Source organism: Notolepis coatsorum, assembly GCF_963971535.1.
Source record: "Notolepis coatsorum genome assembly, chromosome: 8".
Classification (NCBI taxonomy): Eukaryota; Metazoa; Chordata; class Actinopteri; order Aulopiformes; family Paralepididae; genus Notolepis; species Notolepis coatsorum.
The window spans coordinates 117325213-117341564 of record NC_140172.1 but is presented as its reverse complement, the minus strand read 5'-3'; the positions used below and the strand labels follow the sequence as shown (position 1 = coordinate 117341564).

Here is a 16352-nt window from a genome sequence, read left to right as displayed (position 1 = left end):
TGGAAACAGATATATATATATACAGTTAGACAGTTAATAACAATCCTACATAGAACCTCTGACTTCAACACAGTCCCCTCCCCATCATATGTATATACTCTGTCAGGATCTATGAGTAACAGTACTGTATATTTGAATACCGTATATGTCACAAATGTATCAGTACTAAATACCTATATGTCCCTATGCCATAAATGTCATGTATGTTGAGTATGTCTTAAATGTCAATATGAAATGAAAATGGGGGACCCTGATGTAAACAAGACAAACGTATTTCTCTGGTCTGCATCCCCTTAACAATTGTGTGTATTGAGCCGTACTGTATTGTACCCATTCTGCAATCTGTTAAATAAAGTTTTCATTCATTCATTCATTCATTCATTCATTCATTCATCCATTCATTTATTCATAAGGTATAACCAGGCATGCGTTGTTCATGGCACGGGGTACCACTCAGTGGTACCTCACTGAGTATTAAAGATTTGAGCAGAAGCGCGTGCACGCACATGCACGCGCTCGCGAGAACGCGCTGCGCTCGGCTCGGCTCGTGTTTACCTGCCGAGTCCCGGGCCCCGGCGCTACCTCGCATTATCATAACAATAGCCGCTATAGGCTGGTGTCTTCAACCAGTCTGGGACTCTTTGTGATGTAAATATGGAACGTCCCAAGTTGCCGCTGCCCACAGACCCCCACCCACCACTCACCCCCGGACAACAACACACTCTGCAAACAGCAGCAACCCGGGACATTCCATATCTACATCACAAACTTCGGGACTGAGTAGATAATTAATTAATCTTCTCTTTATTTTTATTATTTATATTAAAACTGAATCAAACCATAAACAAGGTTGCCTGTTGGGATGTTAGATCCTAATGTGAAAAACTGATTTTATATGTCTGCACTTTATGTGCTCATTTTATGCCTGTCTTAATTCTGTTGTGAAGCACTTTGAGCTGCAGTTTCTGTATGAAAGGCTATACAAACAAAGTGTATTATTGTGCGCGAGGGAACATATGCGCATGCGCGCGCGGCCGCGCGTGCGCGTGCGCGCGCGCGTGCGCGCGGCGTCATTATCCTGCGTGGCGGCTCAGCCCATAATAACAACGCAACACTGGGTATAACTCATGAGTGCTTTGGCTCCTATATAAATCATCACTCCATACACGGTACCTGCCCTTTCCTTGCGCGCATGCCCTTTGTCTTCGGATCGGCCGCGCGCTCAGTGCGTTCAGAGATGAGGTCATCAGTGTGCGCCGCACTTCTACTTCAGACAACGCAACGCAAGGTCCATTCTCCAATCGATGTAACGTAGCTATAGCTAAATAATTGATTCAAGGATTTAGGCTTAGGCTATGTGGTTAACACTAGTATAGATCAAATTATTATTTTGCATACTCTGTGATTAGATACAAATATACGTTATTAGGTATTTTATTTCAGGATGGAGTCCACAGAAGCAAATGACCAAAATACCCCTGAAGAGAAAGGCAGTCTGACTGCGGCGCAGAGGAGAGCTGAGATCCGAAGACGAAAATTGCTCATGAATTCAGAAGACCGGATGAACAGAATCGTGGGTTATGTGACAAATGAACCCGAAACCAACGGTAAATTATAATTAGCTAGATGTTCACTGCCAGGTTGCTCAGACAGTGGGTCTTTTTATGTTCCAAACCAGCTTGTCGCTAAATGCCCTGTTAACTGGCTAGTATATAGACGAAGCAGCAGCTCCTCCCAACACAATCACCACTGGCTTCAACCACCACCACCTGATCTCTGTAGTTTGAACTGGAATTATTGGTTCCATCCGGTGACTTGCACATGAATAGGCACAACTATATTAATAAGTAGGAAAGGCAGCCTTCATGTCCATATATTTCCGGCGATGGAAGTGTATTCCAACGCCGCACCCCTGCAGGCAGCAGCAGGGCAACAAGGAGGACGAGCCTAAGCTGTCAGACTGAAGTGGTGTCTGACTCAGCAGCAGTGGGAAACGTATTATTTCAGCTAACAAAGGTTTACAGAAACAATAGACAGTATAGAATGCTAGCTGCATTACAATAGCAAGTTGTCCATCAACTCCTAGCCCGTGGCACGTATTTTTAGATGTGAAGGCAATATGTCACTATTCAGTCATTTGCTCACTCACACGTAGCCACTCTGCCGCTAGTGGTGGCTCACAGGCATGGCACTTTGTTTTAAGACTAATTCAATCTATACGAGAATGCTTTGCATCGGAATGAATGAATGAAAACTTTATTTAACAAATTGCAGAATGGGTACAATACAGTACGGCTCAATACACACAATTGTTAAGGGGATGCAGACCAGAGAAAGACGTTTGTCTTGTTTACATCAGGGTCTCCCATTTTCAAATTCATAGTGACATTTATGACATACACAACATACATGACATTTATGGCATAGGGACATACATGACATACAGGTATTTAGTACTGTTACATTTGTGACATATACGATATGCAAATATACAGTACTGTATCTATGGCACTGTGTCCTTGTTTCCTAATGTCACATAATGTCAACACACTGCTGGTGTGATTCTGACAGCACTTGGAGGAATGATGCATCTCGCCAGTGCCTTGTGGCATTCACAACAAGAAACATGCCAACATGAACATTATGGAAACTGCCTAGCTGATCCATATCCGCTTCCAATCATTTGTGCTAAGCTAGGCTAGCTTGCAGCTGGATGCTTGCAGAGGAAAATTGCCCATAATGTTGGTTTTGTTCCTTTTACGGGTAAGTTAAGAATTTTGGACCCGCCCAGCCCTATTTCCAACTACAATGATGTTGCTGCCTGTCGGTCATTAGTACTTTTTCAGCACAATCCATGGTGTTCTTCATACCCGGAGCTCCAGCTAGTTGGCCACAAATCTAATGTGAAGTCAATGGGGCCACTCTTCACACTGTACAAGTCCTGACGCAAGCGCTGAAACCTACTCCACACAGTGCACTCAAAGCAAAGCGGGTGGTTTTCGTTTTCGAGCATGTTTAATTGCTTTTTACAGTGGAGGACCCATACATTAATACATACATTTTGTGGCTTACTAGGGAGGAGGTGGGTACTATCCCAATATGAAGAACAGGATGGATTGTACTGAGAGGACTCTACCCTTCGACAATGTCATCGATGACTAGGACATAGGGTGGATTGTCCACATTTCTGAACTTTTCCTTTACTATGCTGATTGGCATTAGGGGGTAGAGCTTTGATTCAGTTCCGGCTCAGGCCCAAAACTGCTGCCGGGGTTCATGTAGGGTCGGGCCTGATTTGTTTTGTGTCGGATCAAAAGCAGCTCTATTACATTGTCTGTTTGTGCCCCAGGTGCACCACAGTACTGTCTATCTGTATGTCATGTATGTCATATATGTCCTGATTAATTGAAAATGGGGGACCCTGATGTAAACAAGACGAAAGTCTTTCTCTGGTCTGCATCCCCTTAACAATTGTGTGTATTGAGCTGTACTGTATTGTACCCATTCTGCAATCTGTTAATAAAGTTTTCAATCAATCAACCACTGGTCCGATGTTGATTACATGTTAGGGGATGATGCATCTTGCCACTTGTCCCGCACCATTTACAACATTGCACTGATTACTTAGCCTACGAGGGGCGCTATATTGTCTGTTCTCTCACATTTGATATATTGGACACCGCTGGCCAAATTAAGAATTGTATTTTGTTATTTCCGTGGCCTAGGAAAATGTAATCGATATTTGTGAACATGAGCTACTCTCTCTCTCTCTCTCAAAGCCAGAAACCGGAGGAGTAATGCCACGTTCCGTTTCAAAGCTCGGAAGCTCCCAGTTGGGAGGTAGGATTTACGACCTCTGTGCTTTCCAGTGTCCAGCTCGGATATACAGAGGGACCAACCATAGATATGTAAAGTACGTTGTTTATCTAAGGGAGAAGCACGGACAACTGCAAGAAGCTGGTATTCGTGTGGCTGGTTACTGAGCACAACATGTGCTGAGAAACTGTGTTGAATTAGGCTACCACACTGGTATTGATGAGAATCTAGCATCAATTGTCTTCTAAAGACTACCAACATGTTAAAACAATGTTGTTTATAGTGAAACCCGCCATGTTGACATGATGTCGGATAACTTCATCTTGGAAAGGTCTTTAGTCCGGTCTTTCATCGATACCCTTGGCCTTTGCTGCTGTTTTTTTTTCTTCCAGAAAAACTGTAGGAAACTGTATGTTCGGCAGGGAATCTTGGTTAATTTATTGCATTTCTTTGCCTCTTATCACAATGTTCTCTCGTCTTTTCAAAACAGCCGGAGCTGCCCAGCGGTACAATGAGCCCAAGTTCCACCTGGACCTGAACAGGACGGAGACGTGGCCTTCACCGTCGTCCGCCTCCCCTCGGCCCTCTCCCTTCCCCCCCGAGGCCTCGGGCCTCGCCAGCCGCTCCCACACCGCCACCCCGGAGAGGAGGGGCTCTCCCCCGCCCGACTGCGGCGACCTGCTGGAGGAGGACGGAGGAGGAGTCCGACAGAGACACAGGGGGGAGCTGGGGTCGGACGACGCCGGCGACTCCCCGCGTGGGGGCCTGCAGAAGTACTTGTCCCGCTTCGACGACGCCATGAAGCTCCGGAGTCAGCTGGCCAATGAGAAGCCGGCGCAGGACGGCGTCTCCGACGTGGAGGAGTTTGACCCCTTCAGGGTCTTCAGGCTGGTGGGCAGCATCCTCCTCGCCATCTTTGTGAGGGTCTTTGTCTGCCAGTACTTGGTGAGTCTGGCTCATTGCTTAAGCTGCTGTGCTTGTTGTTATGAGTGATGCACTGATGATACTTTTTCACTGTCGCTATATCTATTCTGAGTACTACACCTTAAGTATTGCCTGATACTGAATACTGATCCAATCGTATTTTGTTTTATTCACCTATTTACTTACTAAGTAGACTGATTTTGCTTATTTACTTGGAGTTATGGGACAAAATTGGTTGAGATGTAACCCATTTGTCTCTAGTAGAGGGATGTGATGACTATTCTTATGTAAAAAGGGCAGAATTAATGCCGGGGTAGGCAACTTTGGAGAAATTAGCGAAGAGTGAAGATGGAACAAGCTCGGGAGCACTTTTCAAGCCCAGCGCCATGTGCTCTGCACGCACAAGAAAGGTTTTCCATAGAGACTCCCAGAGGCACTGGTATTCAAAATAATTATGATCTATTCAAAATAATTCCCAGCCTCTGATCGGCAGGCGGTTTTGACAGGGAACGCGATGATGATGTTATTTTCCAATGTGACCCCAGGAACACCACTCGGCAGGCCAAAAAAACCTGATTGGTTAAGATTCCGGTACCCTGAGGTTTTGGAGTGGCTGGTGATTACAGGCCAGGGCACATAACAGTCACAAAGATGGGATTTATTTTCCCCTCGGATCATTTGATTTATTGGTAGCTGTCTGTGATGTAAAGAGAATTTCCCCAAATATTACTAAAAATGGTTCTAAAATACTTGCCTACCCTAGCTTTAAGTAGCTTTGCTTTGACATGCTTCTTGGTATCCGACTTCTCTAATACCAATGACCTATTTTAGTCTTCTATCTGCCTTATATCCTTTACTGTCCTAACTTGTTACTGTTGTCAATTTATAAGGTGAGTGTTATTGTAGTAACGGCACTCTCTCACCTTATTCTGTTCTAGTCGATATTTGCACCCTTTCTTACCCTGGAGCTGGCATACATGGGGTTATTCAAATACTTTCCAAAGGTGAGTTTGTTAGCATTATTACATTTTCTTCAAATGTCCTTGCTGTTTATATAGGAGACTGTGGAAAATGACAGATTAAAATGAATCAAAATCACAAATTGAACACGCTCGTGTGCCATGGATACATCTGTGTAAATTATATAATTGTGAGAGCGGAGATCTTTTTTTTTTTAAACTTTGACCAGTCAGCTGGTTCTTTTTAGCGTTTATCGCTTTTTCATCGCATTCATACTTGGTCAAGTTCGACCGACAGAAGCAGGCTGAAAGGGTTCAGATGGGGGGGAAGACACTCTGGGAAAGGCACGGCTGCCGTCCGGGATTCGAACGCGCTCAGCCCCAGATCCGTGACGAGCACGGTTGTCCACGGCGCTGAAATAGCACTCGCGGTACGTGGTGAGCTACTGGAGCTCCCCAAGAGAGCGGAGATCTTAAATGTCCCGTGTCCTTGTTCCTTCATTCTGTGCCTCTCCACGTGTCTCTTCCTCCTCCTAGTAGGTTTTATACAATGGCAGACTAGGATCACAATGCTGACCCACATTATTAAAAAAAATTCCAACTCATTTTCGGTTTATAGATAGATAGATACTTTATTCATCCCCTAGGGGCTAATTCGGGGTATCTCGTAGCTCACACAGGTAAATAGACAAGTACAGACAATAAAAATGACACAGACAATGACAGTTTCTCACAGTCGTTCCCAACTATGTCCGCATCATGAATTAAAAGTAAGCACATGATACGATTTTAAATAAGCAAATCACTTATTGCCAAAAAGAAAGGCCACTTTAAATTAGTATTAGCAACAGTAACAGTGTATTGCACTACTATTACTACTACTGTTAACTGTCAACTGTTACCCGTCATTGCACAAATTTATTGTTACCTGCTACCTGTTATTGCACAATTTTATTGCACACATTTTTTGTATATATTTTGGATTCTATTATATGTTATATGTTGTACCAATTGCACATCGTTGCGGGCAAGACCACCCGCATTTCATTGCATATCCGTATGTCGTGACAAATAAAACTCTTGACTTGACTTGACTTGACTTGACTACCTAACATCGTCATAATAATTAAAAAAAAATAAAACCTGGTGAAAAACCTGTATTTGTAAAGTAGACATAAAAAAAGATAAGTGGAACAATTCATAGATTATTTATTCAATACTTCGAGGGGAAAGAGAACAAATGTTTTTTATTTTCCCTTTTTTAACATAAAACTAGACACACAATACATTAACAGTAGAAATCCACAATAAATCACAGGACTATGACCGACATAATAATAACAATAATCACTGTCCAGTACTTAAATCAAAATAAATGTAGATTAAAAGATATACACATAATAAATACAATACAACACATTATGCTCTTGCTTGCTCTTCCTCACTCTTTCCTTCTCCTTCCCTCCCCCCCCCCCTTCTTGGACTATCCATCCATTATTCCGTTTAACGCCAGGGATTACAAGTTCATATGCTATCCTTTATCTTCTCCACCACATCTGACCAGATTGCTATGCTGGCTTCATTAACACCTAAAATTCATGCGGTAGATATCTCTAGATAAATCACATCGAGATAGGTAAGAACCCATACCTTCCGGCACATTTTATCCGGTTGAATCCAGCGTGATGCTATCAGCTTTTTGGCAGCCGTGAGACCGGACAAAATTAGTCTCTTTACATGTACAGAGGTTGATAACTGAGAAACATCATTCAACAACAATACAGAAGGCAGTACAGGTATGGTCAGAAATAAAAATTCTGATAATTGAGTGGTTACTTCTTCCCAGAATATCTTAACAGGAGGGCATTCCCAATACATATGCATAAATGTATCAATATCACTGTTTAAACACAAGGAGCATCGAGGGTCTGGTTTAAGCCCCATTAGGTGCAAACGTCTAGGAGTTAAGTAAATCCTATGAATAAAATTAAGATTAATCTGTTGATGATCCGGGTTGTGATGTCTTCTTTAGAATGTTCAGCTCTCTAAAATTCTAATATCACACGTGAGACTGTGTACACCTGAGAGGTCTAATGTCCTTAGTCTTTTCTTATGGCAGATTAAAGGCCACATCTTAAGTAATGTCTCATGCTCCCTCCTACCATTTTGGGAACTGAGATAAACCTCATGTTGGGTGTAATTCTCATAGACTCCCATTTTAAACCACAACAACTAACATTTCCTAGAGGTGTACAGAGTGAGGGGACACCTGAACCTGATACGGCTTCAAAAAGCACCTGGCCTACATGGTCAGATTGTGAACTAAACAGAGCCTCGTTGTTTGGAATCTAGAGCATTACCTATTGTGCTGTGTTTCACATGCCAAGCCCCCAGGGCTTATAGGAAGCTGTGCTAAGTCAAGTGTCGGGTGAAGTGTTCCTTTATTAACCCCCTTGGGGAAATTAAAGTGTCATAGCAGCATGGGGTATTAAAAAGTGTTAAATATCATTTGCACAGATATTAAATTGGGGGGGGGGGGGGGTCAGCCCAGCTGTCGGGAGATGAAATAATAAGTAATATATGAAGTGTTTTTGTATTAAGTCATTGTTATTTGCGGGGCTACCGGGAGCTTGGTGCGTCTGGCGAGAGCTTGTATGGAACACACGGGGCTACCGGGAGCTTGGTGCGTCTGGCGAGAGCTTGTATGGAACACACGGGGCTACCGGGAGCTTGGTGCGTCTGGCGAGAGCTTGTATGGAACACACGGGGCTACCGGGAGCTTGGTGCGTCTGGCGAGAGCTTGTATGGAACACACGGGGCTACCGGGAGCTTGGTGCGTCTGGCGAGAGCTTGTATGGAACACACGGGGCTACCGGGAGCTTGGTGCGTCTGGCGAGAGCTTGTATGGAACACACGGGGCTACCGGGAGCTTGGTGCGTCTGGCGAGAGCTTGTATGGAACACACGGGGCTACCGGGAGCTTGGTGCGTCTGGCGAGAGCTTGTATGGAACACACGGGGCTACCGGGAGCTTGGTGCGTCTGGCGAGAGCTTGTATGGAACACACGGGGCTACCGGGAGCTTGGTGCGTCTGGCGAGAGCTTGTATGGAACACGGGGGGCTACCGGGAGCTTGGTGCGTCTGGCGAGAGCTTGTATGGAACACGGGGGGGGGGGGCTCCCGGGAGCTTGGTGCGTCTGGCGAGAGCTTGTATGGAATGCGTGATCATTTAAACTGGTGCACAAGTGCAGCCGCCAGTTAAGTGTCGCTATGTGTTTAGTTTTTATTTGCTAGTATAGTCGTGAAATTGGTTTTGAAGTGGTATTAAAAGGTCTTCAATTTAACTTGTTGAAACTAGCAGATACCCTGAAATGGAACAAAGTGCAAGTAGTAATGATAACCGTAGTGAGTGGCAGGATTCAACCAGACAGTAGTAATTAGAACTAACGTACCAACTATGTAAAAGATTATATCCACTCCAGTTCTATGGCTGAGCCTCTGCTTTACCTTCCCTGTTCTCCTCCTCTTCCTCATCCGGCAGGTTGAGAAGAAGAACAAGACCACGGTGCTGACCGCCGCCCTGCTGCTGTCCGGCATCCCGGCAGAGGTCATCAACCGCTCCATGGACACCTACAGGAGGATGGGCGACGTCTTCGCGGACCTCTGCACCTACTTCTTCACCTTCATCCTCTCCCACGAAATCCTGCTATTCTTTGGCTCAGAGACTGACTGACGGGACCACCCCCGATACGTTTTATGTTTTAGGCATTTAGCCAGACGCTCTTATCCGGAGCCCGCCTCCTTGTGTGTGTGTGTGCGTGTGTGTGTGTGTCCATTTACAACAAGGCATGCTAATTTTATCCTGGTTGACATGAGCATATGATTGACAGGGAGGAGCTAGCCGTGTGTCAGCTAGACTAGTGCTCATTACCATGGCTCTTCAGCTTCCACACAGACCAGACGAAATGTGACTGTAGGGTCCAGGGTTTCCCATGATTTATTGAGTTATTTTGGTGGTTGCATGGGGAGGCAGGTAGCAGAAAGATGTGTGTGTGTGTGTGTGTGTTGTGCAATAAGCATTCAGTGTATCCATTTGGAGAATCAAATTTGTCGTGTGGGCCTCTCTGATATTGGTGGTAAATAAATGGCACGAATACGTTTGTTTGGGAAATGCTGAAAGTACGTTCAAATACAAAGCAAAATTTAGAGGCCGCTCAAATGTGTAGTCACTAGTCAGTGGAAAAGATGCGAACGGAGGCTAACGAACACTACTTTGTTCTAGGTGGCAAGAACGCTTGAGTTGAAATCATTTCAGCAAACGTGGGCATATCTTCACAATGAATATGAAACGGACCGCTATGAACGCTCTGTAGTAAATGAATAGGCTACATTTAGAAACTGTCCCATTTTTTGTAAATATCAATATTGCTACTTTTGAGACCAAAAAGCTCTAGCATGTCTTCACGCCGGTTTGGATAGTTGATATCAACCGTCAAACTGACGCGAGCGAAGCGAGACTATGCTTCTTTTCTCTGTGTATGTGAATGTACTATGAGTCTCTCTAGTTGATTAGCCCAGACATCCATAAGCTGGGGCTCCGTGTCATGCTGTCCAGATATACAACGCTGTTTTGTGGATTGTGGCCGTGTCCAGGTGGCTCCTGGCTGTGGACTGTTGGTCCTGTACTGCAGAAGGGGTTATCGAGGTTCTTCATCTGTTATGATTAACACACGAGCAGAAAGTTGCCGGTTTGATCCACCGCTGGCATCTACCGTGCCCACCATCTCAGTGCCCAGAGCAAGGCATTGAACCCCTAACTGTCCTAGGGAGCTCTGCGCTGTGGGGCGACCCTTAAGCTCTTTCTGTAGAAATGTATATGTACAGGGTTACTATTTGCGTGTGTATATTTAAAGAATGCAAACGCCAGGCAGTTACCTTTTGCAACAGCAATACACAACAATGGCTCATATGTCATTTGATCAAATGTATTAACAACTTTTATAGACCCCTGTGATCACTGGTGGCACCCATCGCTTTTATGCAGTCCTGCAGTCGTTGTCCTGCTAGCTTCCTTGTTGCTTGTAGAACTGGGGGAAAAAAGCTACAGTTTTGATGGTCGCACCCTGGTGCAAAAAGCAGACGGTGGTGACTAGATTCGGAGCAGCCCGTGTTTGCTCTCCAGCTAGCTGTAAGGTTTAATTTAGCCTTATTCACTTCCTTGACATATCGGTCAGGTTTGATGCAATGTGAGGTGTGGTAATGAGGAAGTTAAAACTTACACTGTAAAAATGCCACTTCAAAAAAATTATTAAAAAAAGGCAGCACACTATCGGAATTACAAACTCACGATTACCTGACTGATGATGCATAATGCAAATGTATCAAAGCAACAACGGTGCACTAGAGCGATGCGTGTCTCCAGTTATAGGTGTCTCAGCTAATTATTTAACATCTCGTCAAATGATGCATGCCCTTGTGATGTGTATAAAGTAACTTGACTGAACAACAACATTAATAAATATGAACAATTCTGTCTTAGATTCTTCTGGAGAGATCTCTGTAGTCTTCAGCTCATTAGATATTTTGGTGTAAAGTTGTGTGTAGTTTTAATTCCTAGAAATCCCTATATTGACCATATTAGGATAATGAAATGATTTAATAACTTAAACTAGGCTTTCCCCAACTATCCCTCTGTAAAACGTGTAATATTTTATTTATATTTATTCAATAAGCTATTTAGCAATACATGGAATAGCTTTCCTTTTAGACAACATAATTCCGTGGTAGAAATTCCAACTCATTAAATCTCAGTAATACTCAAACCAAACTAATTTGCATAGACTACTTATAGCTTTGGCGTATGAGTGGGATTAAGTATGCAGTGTTGCTTTCCAGTGAAGTGTCTCTCGAAGCAAAAGGAAAGTGTCATGTTCCCTGATAAGAGGTTTATAGTTAGCATCTATGTAGTGCTCATGTTGACCCCTCTGCCTTGTCCTCCTGGAACCCTAATCGGTAGACTTCATAGGGGATCATTACAGGATTAAGGACTATCGCCTCATAAAGAATCTTCATTACAGGATTAAGGACTATCGCCTCATAAAGAATCATTACAGGATTAAGAACTATCGCCTCATAAAGAATCTTCATTACAGGATTAAGGACTATCGCCTCATAAAGAATCATTACAGGATTAAGAACTATCGCCTCATAAAGAATCTTCATTACAGGATTAAGGACTATCGCCTCTCATAAAGAATCATTACAGGATTAAGGACTATCGTCACTCATAAAGAATCTTAATTACAGGATTAAGAATTATCACCTCTCAAACAATCGTCATTACAGGGCCACAGTTTCCAGCATAGAGACTGAGATAGAAGTAATGTTGATCATCTCAATTCGGAATGATTTGTCCACAGCAGCTGCATTGGTACATTTTCCATTGTGATGCCATTAGGGGTGGGAATCACCAGAGGCCCCACAATACGATATTATTGCAATATTTTTAACATATTGCGATTTATTACCTTTTTTTCAACTGCAAATTATGCCCCCAAAGGAAACTTGTCAACATCTGTTTAATCTAAAAAGGTTTTCAGTGTGTTCATCTCACTTCAATAATTTTCATTGCAGTAAAGAAATAATCGATCATCCATGCATTGATACAATATTGCCATGTAAATTATTGCGATACTATCTATGCCGTATTGATCGCCCACCCCTAGATGTCATATAATGTTAATAATGGTCCAGGTCCACCTTCATTACTTTGTGAAAAAAGATTAAAAGAAAATCTTTGTAAAGGCAGAAGATGCATTTGTCCTCCAGGACTTGGTGAATGTGGCATATATCTTTTTTGCACCATTATGCTTAACCCTTTGATTGATTGATTGATTGATTGAAAAGTTTATTAACAGATTGCAGAATGGGTACAGTACAGTACAGCTCAGTACATACAATTGTTAAGGGGATGCAGACCAGAGAAAGACTTTCGTCTTGTTTACATCAGGGTCCCCCATTTTCAATTCATCATAACATATATGATACATGACATACAGATAGACAGTACTGAGGTGTACAATCAGTTTCATTTGACAAAACATTGTAATAACGAAGGCCGACATAACAACATGGCTTCTGGTCATTGAACACTACAGAATTCCTAAATCGAATTATATGGGGGGGACTTGCACCTCAAAGGGTTAAAGACGCAGTAAACTATTGAAATGTATGATGAGCGGGATGATGATTTACTGGACAGTGTATTGTCACTTATCTGTGGCAGTGGGATCCTCTGCTTGTTTGTATATCTAATGTATATCTGCAGCAGGATAATTCTGATTAAATGTCATGTCTTGTTTTTGGCTCTTGTCCCGGTCTTACTCAAATATGCCCTTCCTCTTATCTCTGTGGTATGTCGACGTCCTCCTCGCTCCATTTCATCCAAGTTAATTGATTCTGTTTGTCTGCGACAGCTCCGCTTATGTAACTGCATCGGTGTGATTTACTACTCATTGGATTTACTTGATTTGCTTTTTGATAATGTTTACAAAATGATTGTTTCTCAGTTGTATGAACTTTTTATTATTTTCCATGGGTCGATATTGAATCCATGTCAATATAATGTATCTGACTCTTCTTAAAAAACGTACGCTGGAATGAGCAATGTGAAATAATCCAAAACCAATAAAGACTTGTGTAACATTTCACGTTGATTCTTTTTTTGTATGCATTACCTACTAATTAATTATGTCCAACTCATCAGAGACGATTCATCCAAATGTAGATCACTCACACAATGATGGTAGTGTTGCTTGCACTGTATACATAGACCTATATTGGTTCATTCAAGTTTGATATTTAGTCCCCTTAAATGCAAACGCCTAAAGATTTTACAGAACTTGAGTAAAAGTACTTACTTTCCACCAGTACCAGTACTTAGTTACTTTCTCAAACTCAGGTCTGGGTGGAACCCAACAGGATCCTTGAGGGGGTCCCCAGCAAAATGGGGGATACCTTAATTTCACTATTTTATTCATATCCCAATGAGAGAATGCCTGAGAATAACTATTCTGATAATAGATTTCACAGCTGAATGGACCACCGGAGGAGGCCAAAGTGCTACTCATCAGAAACATGGAGGAGCTGGACAAATACCAATAAACATCATGACGGGACTGTAAGGTAATAGAGACACACTGGACACATTACACAACTTACAACCATGACGCATAGGCCTACGGAAATAAGCAATTCACCTACATCTGGAGATGATGTGGATTTGACACAGTGGATTCTTGAACACGAAAAAATTAAACTCAAAACATTTGAATACACTGAGCACAATCTACAGGATATAGAAAATGATATTGACCCAGACAATAATCTATTCTTCAACATCAACGACAACTGCTGCTACTATACTGAAGATCAGTACAACCGGACAATTAAGACAGTCAACAAACTATCAATAATTCACTTCAATTCAAGAAGTCTGTACGCAAACTTTAATAACAGCATTAAGGAATATTTAAACCAGTTTACACAACCATTTAACATAATTGCCATTTCAGAAACTTGGATGAACGAGGAAAAGGGAATGGATTTTGAAATGGTCGGATATGAACTCAATATATGAACAGAAAAAATAAGAGTGGAGGAGGAGTGGCTGTGTATGTGGATAATAACTTGAATTATAAGATTGTAGAAAAAATGACAAATGTGATTGATAATTTATTAGAATGTATAACAATAGAAATATGTGTAGAAAAAAAGAAAAATATAATTGTGAGCTGTATATATAGAGCACCAGGTTCGAATATTGAAGTTTTCAAGGACTGGATGGAAGAAATGTATATAAACAATAATCAAAAGGCTATTTTCATCTGTGGGGATTTTAACATTGATCTTTTAAATCCAAACAAACATAAAATGACTGAGGAATTCATCAACACATTGTATAGTTTGAGCCTTTATCCAAAAATCACAAGACCCAGCCGAATCACATCCCATTGTGCCACTCTGATAGACAATATATTTACGAACATTATAGAAAACAATACAGTGAGTGGATTACTAATAAATGACATCAGCGACCATTTACCAGTTTTTACAGTTTATGACAACAACTATACAGAAAACAAGCAGGACAATAAACTACAATTTAAACGAGTAAGGACTGAAGAATCAATGAACGCTTTCAAAAATGATTTGCTACTACAAAATTGGGAGATAGTATATAAAGAGGATGACACTGATAAAGCATATGAAACATTCTTATCTATATTTAACTTACTATATCACAAACATTGTCCAATAAAAGAATATAGCAGTAAACATAAACACTCAGACAGCCCATGGATCACAAGGGGATTACAGAATGCATGTAAAAAGAAAAATACACTATATAGAGAATTTATAAAACATAGAACTAAAGAGGCAGAAAATAAATATAAGAAATATAAAAATAAGTTGACTAATATTATGAGAAGATGTAAGAAGGATCATTATAGTAGAATATTAGATAACAACAAATATAATATTAAAGGTGTTTGGAAGATATTAAATGGTATTATCAGGAATGGATCAAGACAAATAAACTATCCTCAGTATTTTATGGAAAAGGATCAAACTATTAGCAATATGGATGATGTGGTTAACAACTTTAATACATTTTTTGTAAATATTGGACCAGAATTAGCGGGAAAAATCCCAGATCCAGTGACTCCTGAAGACATAATGTACAGTTTCTACGTCAAATGTATATACACTCTTTTCTGGACACTTTTTGTATCACAAACAGTACTGTATTTGCAAATCTGGTATGTCGTAAATGTATAGATGTAGCAGTACTGTATCTGTATGTCATGTATGTCATTATGTCCTGATGAATTGAAAATGGGGGACCCTGATGTAAACAAGACGAAAGTCTTTCTCTGGTCTGCATCCCCTTAACAATTGTGTGTATTGAGCTGTACTGTATTGTACCCATTCTGCAATCTGTTAATAAAGTTTTTCAATCAATCAATCAATCAATCAATCAATCAATCAATCAATCAATCAATCAATCAAACGCTTTGCTCGCTTCATCATACACAGCGCATAGCCCAAAAGTTAAGTTAAGACACACTGTTGAATGATAACTTTGGGTTAATAGCTCGCTTTACTAATGCAAACATTGTGGAAAAAAATTGTTTGCTGGGTGGAAAACTAGTTAATTTATTGCTAGTCTTAGTTTTTCTTCCTCAGTTGAACGCATACTGAACAACTAGCGGCTGTGTACTGCTGCTGAGTCGAGTAGGGTCCAGCTGCAGCGCCGATAATCCTCTCAAGGGGCAAGCCTGTGGCAGCCACGAACCTGCCTGTTGTGCGCGTGTGTTATTGGATTTTTATTAATGTCCGCCTTGTTTCGAACTGGTTATGCTTAGGCCCTCTTTCGAAGTCGGTTATGCTTATATAGTTTATCTTTAGACAGTGATGCGTTCTTCATATTAAGTTATCAACTATGGTTGTACACTAGTACACTACACACGCTAATGATGCCACATGCACACGCGCTCATGGGCTCCGCGCATGCATGTTCCCTCGCTTAAGCACAGACTAAAGACGGTGCCTAATTGCCTCTACGAATGGAATGTAACACATTTCATTCACAA

The 16352-nt window shown here is 41.7% G+C and overlaps 1 protein-coding gene across 1 annotated transcript; it reads left to right on the top strand.

Moving 5' to 3' along the window:
• Nucleotides 1-1278: 1278 nt before the first annotated feature.
• Nucleotides 1279-13345, top strand: camlg (calcium modulating ligand). The gene is made up of 4 exons (XM_084319599.1): nt 1279-1607; nt 4307-4761; nt 5679-5744; nt 9239-13345. Exons 1-4 carry the CDS (start codon nt 1445-1447, stop codon nt 9428-9430), a joined length of 876 nt encoding a protein of 291 aa, XP_084175725.1. The 5' UTR covers nt 1279-1444; the 3' UTR covers nt 9431-13345.
• The last annotated feature ends 3007 nt before the right edge of the window (nt 13346-16352 follow it).

What these genes read in the sequence shown, in the direction of transcription:
- camlg (XM_084319599.1), top strand. Translation starts at nt 1,445, where the DNA reads ATGGAGTCCACAGAAGCAAATGACCAAAATACCCCTGAAGAGAAAGGC. An exon ending in AAATGAACCCGAAACCAACG is followed by an intron (nt 1,608 to 4,306) that starts GTAAATTATAAT and finishes TTTTCAAAACAG; the next exon opens with CCGGAGCTGCCCAGCGGTAC. An exon ending in TCTTTGTCTGCCAGTACTTG is followed by an intron (nt 4,762 to 5,678) that starts GTGAGTCTGGCT and finishes ATTCTGTTCTAG; the next exon opens with TCGATATTTGCACCCTTTCT.